At 30.2% G+C, this 9,990-nt stretch overlaps 1 protein-coding gene across 1 annotated transcript; it reads right to left on the bottom strand.

Moving 5' to 3' along the window:
• Positions 1 to 8,185: 8,185 nt before the first annotated feature.
• On the bottom strand, positions 8,186 to 9,829 carry LOC108915715 (peptidyl-tRNA hydrolase ICT1, mitochondrial). Its single transcript, XM_018721829.1, has 3 exons — positions 9,555 to 9,829; positions 9,312 to 9,500; positions 8,186 to 8,670 (listed from the first exon to the last, which is right to left on the bottom strand). Exons 1-3 carry the CDS (start codon positions 9,699 to 9,701, stop codon positions 8,410 to 8,412), a joined length of 597 nt encoding a protein of 198 aa, XP_018577345.1. The 5' UTR covers positions 9,702 to 9,829; the 3' UTR covers positions 8,186 to 8,409.
• Positions 9,830 to 9,990: the final 161 nt, after the last annotated feature.

The raw sequence follows: 9,990 nt of genomic DNA, 5'->3' as shown, positions 1-9,990 counted from the left end.
ACTTGTATCATTAATAACTATAATTACATTAATTTTAGAATAAAACCTGTCAATTTATGAATGAAACAATAAGTTAATTAAAAATATATATGTAGAGGCATATTTTTATTAATATTATAGTAACCAAATTAATGTATTGAAGTAGAGATATACTACTATTAGAGATATAGAAATATAACAAATTTTAATGAAAAATTTTGTGTGCAGGCCTAAGTTCTATTTCAAAATAATGGTGTCAAACCTCCTAAAAAGATCAAAGGTGCAGCCATTGAGTTATTATTCTGGCTGTTAGGTGTTCTGTGCTAGTGCTTCGTTTATTGTCAAAACAAATACCGGGTAGGAAAGTACCGTTGGTCTATCTGAAGTTACGTGAGAGTGATAAAGTAAGCCATAGAAATCCATGTGATAGACAAAGATGGGTATAGTGAAGGCGTCTAATAGTCACCGTCCATTTCGCCCTTCCACAAATAAGAAGTGGATCTTATTTGTGGATGGGCGAAACGGGTGGTGTCTATGAGACGCCTTCATTATAGCCATCCTTCTCTATTGCATGGATTTCTATGGCTTACTTTATCGCTCTCACGTAACTTCAGATAGACCATCGGTACTTTCCTACCCAGTATATGAAGTGGCATCTCTTTTAGCGAGGAATCATAATTGTCTAGTTTTAGATATCAATATTTAAACCTTGATTTTAACAGTTTAGTCAAAATATCCACATTTCAGTAGGTATCTCTAAATTTAAAAAATTCTGCTTTAGCCACTAATATAATAATGTTAACCTACCTCTTTCGACACATGTTTTTGTTCAAATCTGACGCATCAAATCAAATAATATTTAGATATTTGACCCATTTTAAATGGGAAGACCTTTATAAATGACACATTGTCTGATGTAATTGATGTTTTTTTTTCATAGAACTTAACCCCTATCTCAACAACTGAAACCAACTGCTTTCAATAGAAACTATTTTATAAAATGTATAAGATATTTTACATGAAATTGTTTCAATTTATATATATTTGTGTTATCCATGAAAGGCCCCTATAAAAAAAAATAAACCCCTTATAATATATATTCATCCATTAGAAAATTACCTCAAATTTGCATATATGTATATCCATCATAACCAGTTAAGAGGTTAAAGATTTCTACATCGCATAATATTTGAAATCATTTTCAATTATCAATCTATTCATATTATTATTATTATTATTATTATTATTATTATTATTACTATTTTCATTGCCAAATTTAGTTATTAGTATTTTTTTGTTTAAAATCTGACTACACCACTGGATCCTAAACCTCTTCAGCTGGGTTTGTATCAAATTTTGTGAAAAATATTCATTACTAATTGTACACTTAATACAATTTGTCTCAAAAGATTTGAAACATTTGGAAATGTAATGATATGTAATGGACAATACAAGCAAGTTATTTATTAATAACATAACAAATGGCATATGGGAAATTATTTAGTAAAAATTACATTTCCCAAATCTCGTCTGTCACTGGCACTCTTCGCATACTGTGCACAAAAGTGATTCCTCGTCAACTCTTCGAATATCTTAAAAGAATCCCCATATGAAAAAAATCAAGTGGAGAGAAATCTGGACTTTGTGGGGACAATTAAATCACCCCATCTAGAAATGCGTCTAAGAAGCAGCGTAACATATCCTTCGGCATAGCTACTCACTTTTGCGACACTAGACTTATGGGATGCTCTGCCACCAATTTTGTTTGTTCAGTGGCATACAGTGTATGTACTTAGAAAATACTTGAAATATCAGTTATTAATGATTTTTATTCTATTCTTCCCAAATAAAGTAAGCAATCAAAATTAAATGTAAAATGTTTATTAATTTGTTCTTTTGAATGTTGAATTTCAAATTAAACAATAATTTTGAATTTTATTGGATGAACCCTTTAATTGTATACAAAAACAAAAATTGTAGCCTGAATCTAAAATTTTTCTCGGACTTCTGTACATGTTACATGGATTTGAATATTTTTCATAACAGTTTTTGAAAGTAATTTAATGCAAGCTTCAATTATGATCCATTTGAGTTCCTCTCCTTTGGTTGAACGTATTTTGTGAACTTTTGATTGAGATATATAGAAAGTCTAATATTTTAAAAGAGCAAACAATTTATGATTCCACCCTATTTACCCTGAAAGGAAGAACAGAAAGAGTAAAAGATTAATTTTATTATTAGCAACAAATATGTTTTCAAGCAATTTGATACCAACCGATTGACGGAATGTAGAATCCAAAAAAAATTCCCAATTTTTATGAAATTTGGCACTAAATAAAAAACTAAAACAAAATCAAATATATTCACATGGTTTTGAATTAAAACAGAACGACTTAAAACTTTAGCAAAAAGTAAATATGTATTTACAATATTTTCAATTTTAGGAAACTACCTACTTAATTCCTTTTTAGTTTGTATTGTAAAATTTAAAAAATTTATAGGCAAAATAAAGTTTATTGAGTTTATAAATTTAAAAAATTGTTTTCTAATGTGAAAGGTGAAAGGTGAAAGGAATAATTTTTAATATTGCACATTTTTAAGTAATAAAATTCTGTAAATTATATTTATCATTTTCACGGCTTATTTGCAGGGCTATTAAAAAGGTAAAACATTCTTTAAACCACTTTTTCTCCATTATTCAAGTAAATCAAATTTTTGTTATTACATTTCTGCTTTCAGCAGTCATCATCAACTTCATTTTTAAATACAAACCTATCGATGTTTTTACATAGTATGTTACTGTTTAGCAAAACTGTGAACCAGAAAATACCTTTTACAATTTTTGTATGTACATATAAATTTGTTTTTAGAATTTTATATTCAGAAATTCTCATAAAGTGTTTATGTATACCAAACTGTAAGATACTGGATTAGTGAATACTGCAAAAGTTGTTAAAAAATATGTCAAACTTTACAACAGCTCCATAATTTTGTTTCCAACATAAGATTGGTATGGTTTGTTCTTTGTTAATTTATTAAAAACCATGCAAATATATTAAAGTGGTATTGAAACAATCATAAATAGTTACATAGGTATCATTTGAATCAAAAGAGAAACATCAATTATTACGTCAGCTTTATAATAAGCACAGCTGATATGGTTTATCAGACAATGGTGCAACTGCGAAACTAATGAAAGTTCTAGAAAGGTGTAACATCACTTTGAACAGTGTACATTTAAGAGATGAGGAGTGAAAATGAATCATTGTTTGGTTTCCATGTAGCTATGTCCAGACATTTTATATTTTTCAAGAAATCTCTAAACTTAGCAAAATATTTCAGCAAAATCACACTACCACAATTTTATCATTTTCATATATCTGACAGTTTTCGAGACAGCAATGTTATTCTTAATTTGAAATACTTTGTAAGTTTCTAATAGGTATAAAAAAAATCTTGGATTTGAAAAATTTACAACCAGATTTGTTCTGTTATTACTTTCTACTTATTTTCATAAAGAATATATTTGCTGAGATTGAAACATTAGGAAACTGGTATTTATTATGCACAAATTTGACGAATGAATCAGAATGTTTTGAATAGATCTGAAATTTTGGTTTCTCTTTTATATACCTATTTGGTACCTAGTTCGAATATTAGAAAATAACAACTTTGTATGTAGAAATGTAAATATTAAATTCAAGAATTTAATTACATATTAGCTTAAAGTACTATGTTTTAATAGACGTTATATATAGTTTTTTCTTTTAGTGAAACAATAAACTCTTCTTATGAAGGGTTAAGTTTATGTCGTATATGTTATAATCCTAATTTGTCTTATTTAAAGATGTATTTTAAACAACTGTAGATATTTATTTCAAATTATATGTCGTATAAATAAGTTTTGTTTAAAATAATAATTGTATAATAAATATTCAGTTATAATAAAGTTCATAATGTGTCCCACAAAATATGTATAAACAATTCCTTCTTTTTGAACAAATGGAGAAAACATACATTCACAGATTTAAAGATAGAAACATCAACTTTATGTAAGATTAATGAGTGATAATCTTTTTTTCAGTGTACCAAGTTATGATGATTTTTTTTTACAAGTTGTCAGTGATTTAAGCTTTGTGATATTTTAAGCTTGCTATATTAAATTTTGTAAACAAGCTAATTGAAAAGACCGATTCATTACTAACATTTTATTTTAATCTCATAATAGCCACCAACGAACAATTTCGAACTTGTGACTTGTAGTGTGAGTTATTACTAGAAGTGAAATTTTCAATATATTCTAAAAAATGAAATCTATTGAATGAATGAATATTCATTATACTTGTGGTTGGATCATCTTCAACAAATTCCAATATCCCTTCATCATGCTGAACAGTTCGAACCAGAGCTTTAAAACTTCCAGTTTCCCCTGCTAAACAGACGTGAAAACAATTTTCGGTTGGGCTGTCTACGATATCGGCATATCTTCTTACAACATGCATCTTTCACAAATTTTCAAGTTCTTAACCTACATATTTTCAGAATCGCAAAAAACTAATTAAAATTTTAACTCAACACCCTGTATTTACGAAACTGTCAACTTTCAGATAAGGCATGTTTAAGCCACTGGTTACTTTCATTTCATGTGTAGTATCTTCAGCTTTCGAATTTCCCATTGTTAATGAATCACCCTGTAGTTGTACTACAGAATTTCTCCACTATGGGTTTTCATACCTGTCTTGCATGTCTGAATTAGAATTGTTTTTAAGGCCATTTTACCTGTTTCATGTGAATCGTTACACATTTGCAATTTGAGACAGAATAAACAAGAGCTTTACCTCCTGAAGGAATATCTAAATTATCCGAGATAAGAGTAAAATTACCAAATTTCTACTGTATTGCTCAGTCGTTTTTGAATTTGTTGTAAGAAATATCTTAGATATATATTACCAACATTTTTATCTTTTGTATTTGAAAACTGAAAACAAAAGTGGACAAACTAATCTCTGTGTCAATACCATAGCCAATATGTTCAGACAGTAACAGCTTTTCATCTAGCTAGAAACAGCTCTTGAAAATTAGGGTTAGAGGCATTTTGTGCTTTGAAGTGATTGATGTTTTTTATAAGTAGTTCAAAGGTATACATGAAGATATACTTTACCATGTAGTATAACAACCCCGGGTTCGATAAAAAAATATATAAACGTAGTGACCAAAAATATGTGATCGTCATGAGGAATACCTACGTTGTATACATCTATTTTTTATTGACCGGAAGGCGCTGGCTACTAACTTTAAAGAGGGGAAGTATGGTTTAATTTTCTAAAACAAAAGCAGAGTAAATACACCTAACTTTATTATTTACGTACAACAGTCTTCAAATTAAACGTGACAATTAGAAAGGACAACAAAAACATTAACAACCATTTAATATAAAATGAGAGTGCCAGGCTAAAGCTCCTGTGGGGAAAGAGCATGGCAGAGAAACCCACGATTGTTGCTCTAATTACCCAAAAATAAATCTAAAAGAACCGCTAACAAAAGGCATAAATTAAGATCCTTTGCTAATGATAAATAACACCCGACTTATTTAAAGTCTCACTAAATATCACCTCACTCGAATTAGGCATACACACTTCCAAGTAAAACTGAAAACGTTTGGTGTTAGTTAGCCGGCAGGGCCGGAAGGTACTGGAGTTCCATATGGGAGGCAATCCAGCTATGAGTTGAGATTTCGGAAGATCTGTTTTAGCAATTCTTTTTTTGTATTTAATTATTCTTTTCACAGATTCATTCCTCACGGGCGAAAATGTTAGTAAATTCAACAAGGCTCTTATATGCGTATGACATAAAGTGAGCACAAGAAATGCTTTATTATTTGTTTTTCGAACAACGTAATCATGATAAAACAAGTTAAATGTGAAACAAAGGAGTTGTTATTGCAATACCTGGGCAGTCACGACAATATATACATATTTTAACATGTAATAAATAATGGGCAATCGTTAATAATAATTGTAACAATTTTACCTTAGCAAAATATATGCCCTTGAACATAAAGCAATGGAAGCTAAACGTACAGAGAAGAATTGTTATCATTAAACATCTATAATCACCACAATCATAAGATTACATAGAACAATTAACAATAAAGTACTTAGAGAATATTAGCTGCTAATTAATACGAGTTAAACACTTTGCTTTTTCACAATTTTGTCACACTGCCCGCTGATCATCTTACTCCCCATCTCCACACTGTTCTCACTTCAACTATTTAGGCTTCCTTTCATAATTCCCCACCTAAGCGTTTGTTTTTGCGCTTCCTTCTACCAACTGTCAATATTACGTTTTCATTATTATACAGCATCCATGTAACAGGTGACGTCAAAGTTGATACGATAAGTATGGTTTTGCACAGACGCCCCTTTGGAAGATAGTGATGAGACGAACATGGCTCAGAAATATTTCTCAACACACAAAGACGGACTTTCCTTTCATTTGAATTAATGTCACAGAAAGTGTAAACATTTGGAAATGGTTTGTCTGGTATGTACCTTATAAGGACTAGAATATAACGGGTCGAATTTATAAATAATTGTTCTTTGAAGCATCAGAAACAGGAACTTCCTGTAGGAGTTCTAAATCTCCGACCAATACCGTTTCAAATGAAACATGCTTCTTTGACAAACGTCGTTCTGCATAGACTCCACACTTCTAGGCATGACTTTGACCAAACCAAATCTCAACAGGAGCAATAAGAGGCAGTCAGTAGACGCATCCGTTACCTCAGCAATGGTAGCTAAACATACAGAGAAGAATTGTTATTATTAAACATCTATAATCATCACAATCATAAGATTACATAGAACAATTAACAACAAAGTACTTAGAGAATATTACCTGCTATTTTGATTTTTCACTATTTTGCCTCACTGCCCGCCGATCGTCTTGCTTCCCCCTCCACACTGTTCTCACTTCAACTATTTGGGCTTCCTTCCAGAATTCCCCACCTAAGCGTTTGTTTTTGCGCTTCCTTCTACCAACTGTCAATATTACGTTTTCATTATTGTATAACACCCACGTAACAGATGCCGTTGAAGTTGATACGATAAGTATGGTTTTGCACAACCCATAGTCTCAAATCGCTGCGCAGTATTAGTTATTAACAATAAAAACTGTAATTTTAATGAAAAATCACGTTTTTTGCTTGTAATCTTGTTCCTTTTGGTCATAGACAAAAATGGTAAAATACTTTTTTTTTTCGTCTAAAAAACCTACAAAACTAGACATAGCACGTCAAAAAATATTAATTAGTTCACAAGTTATGGACCAAAGACCATTATTTATGCAAATGTTAAATAAACAATTTCACTATATGCTCTTTTTGTCAAAACGTCTTCAGATTGTAGTAATTCATTGACAAATAAGGTGTGCGAAACCTGGGCTCTATCAGTTGAATAGTTTGTAAGTTATGGCCTTATAAACAAATGAATTAACAGTCGGTCTACAGGACACGGGGCGCTACTTATAGTGCTGATTTTTTTATAGGTAGATTTCAACATATTTTATCATAATTCATTATTATTTTTCACTGAAACGTAATTTTGCAACCAGAATTTTTTTAAAAATCCTCTTGCAAAATTAATTATGCTGTGTGCGTGACATGACTACTTTTGCCACATATTATTATATGTTTGGAAAGAGCATGGACCTTTTATTTAAAAAAAAAAAAGTCAAGATTTGTCAATAAACAATGGAGTTATAGGCGCGTTTGCCTACCCACGAAAAATCTGGTCGCGAACCTTCAAACTTGACAGCGCATCTGTAATCGTACTTTTGTCGGGAACTACTTCAACTTTAGTGGAGCATACTGTGAAATTATTTAGTTAATATTTGCATAAATAATAGTTTTTGATCCACAACATGTGACCTAATTAATATTTTTTGACGTGCAACGTCTAGTTTTGTAGGTTTCTTAGACGAAAAAACAAAAAAAAAGTATTACCATTTTTCTGTACAACCAAAAGGAACAAAGATACAAGCAAAAAACACGATTTTTCATTAAAATGACAGTTTTTATTGTTAATATAATATGTAATGTTATGGTGTCCTGCTTTTTATAATGACCTTCACATATTAATAATTTTTGGCTCATTCCTATTTTATAACCTATGTAATGAAAAAATTAATGCTTATTTTCTTATTATGTAGATAATGAATAGTTTATTATTTATAATTGTTTCGAATTTCTACTTGGCTGATAACTTAAATATAATCCGGCCTAACCAATCTACCTAATTAATAACCCGACAGTCCTTTGGAGAAATACATTTAAATGAACCTTAATTTGCAACTTTCTGTCACAAAAGAACTTTTATTAAAAGCGAGGAATGGTGATCTAAATTTAATTTCTGTAAATTGCACAAACTATTATAATACATCAACTGGTGCTCTTCTTTCATTTTTTAATATAGATTTATGTCTTTTCTGCATTAAACGCTCCTTTGCTGCCTTTTCCATTCTTCTTCTGATTATTTCCTCAGTCTCGGGAGAAGGTTCTGGTTTCTTAATTACAGATTCATATATGGTATTTCTAATCTTCTCCAAACAATCAGCCAAATTTAATTGCTGTGACCTCGTAAGATCTGATTTGTATATTAAATAGCCTTCTTTAGTTATTTTCGACTTTAACTGAAATTAAATGTAAGGATTTACATTTCGAAATATCAATGAATCTAAACACATAAAACACTTAATAAACAAATTTACATTTACAAATATTGTGATATTGAACTCACACATGATTAGTTATTTTTATTAGAAAAATTGCATGCTTTCCCACATTGTATGCATTCCCTCATACTTTCACTGTACATACAGATTAGTGGATCCCAGTAGGTACATATAAAGCAATAATTTGTGCCAGTAGGCATTGAGTATCTTTTATAATTAAAACGTGATCCAGAAATGTTCTGTTTAGGTTCAGTGATGCATGGTAACAATAAATGCCATAATACTGCAGCCCAATTTGGTTTTGTCAAAATGTAATGTAATAGTTTCTACATTTCAGGCGATATGATGTTTATTTACTTTAGCATTTCAAAATTTAGTCATAGAATTTATCATAAGATATGCCATAATATATTGAGTTCATAATAACTTTGTTCCTAGAGCAATCCAAAACAGTTTTCAACAGTCACATGCAAGTGTACTCCGATATCATTCTTATCCTTACATAATGTTCAAAATTCATTGTTTCAAATAAAATGCCATTGCGTCCGGTGCTGTTGGAAACTATTTGTAAGACATTACAAACCAAGCTAATAACTTACTTTTTCAAACAGTTTATTTTTAAGTTCATCATTGAGCCATTTAGCTGATTGTAGATGAAATCTTACATCAACTTTTGTATTAACTTTGTTCACATTTTGTCCTCCTGGACCAGAACTCCTGCTATACGTAATATTAAGTTCATCTATGGGAATATAACCAGAGAACTTCTCATGCCTTTTACAAACAGGCTTAAAAAAAGGGCATTATCAAAAGAAACAATAAAGAATTATTATTATTATTACCACATTTGGAGTCGTCAGTTCTAAGCTGCTAGAAGGATACAAATTATCTAATGACAGAACACTTTTAAAAGCAACAGATCTTTTTAATATACCTTTAGAGATATTCCTTGTAATAAGTAATTTTAAACCTCCACTGAATACATTCATTATTTTTTGATATATTTAAATATTAACGTGCTCTTCTATTCACAAAAAAGTATACACTAATATAATAATAATATGCAAGAAAGTGAGGGTAAAATAAATTGTATTATAAATTATTAATATTTTAGGTTATTTTCTTCTTCTTCCTTTATACCATGGAGACTACACAAGGAGCTCGAACTCCATGTAAACAAAAATCTTACAAAAATATGAGGGCGCTAGTGTTCTATATGTCCCATATGTAGAAAGGGGAGATAAAAAGCGGCAGTTTGAATGGTTTGAATTATTATAA

The sequence above is a fragment of the Anoplophora glabripennis genome, unplaced genomic scaffold (genome assembly GCF_000390285.2).
Source record: "Anoplophora glabripennis isolate ALB-LARVAE unplaced genomic scaffold, Agla_2.0 scaffold1333, whole genome shotgun sequence".
NCBI lineage: Eukaryota > Metazoa > Arthropoda > Insecta > Coleoptera > Cerambycidae > Anoplophora > Anoplophora glabripennis.
Note: the sequence above shows the minus strand (reverse complement) of the source record. Positions and strands in the feature narration are given on the sequence as shown.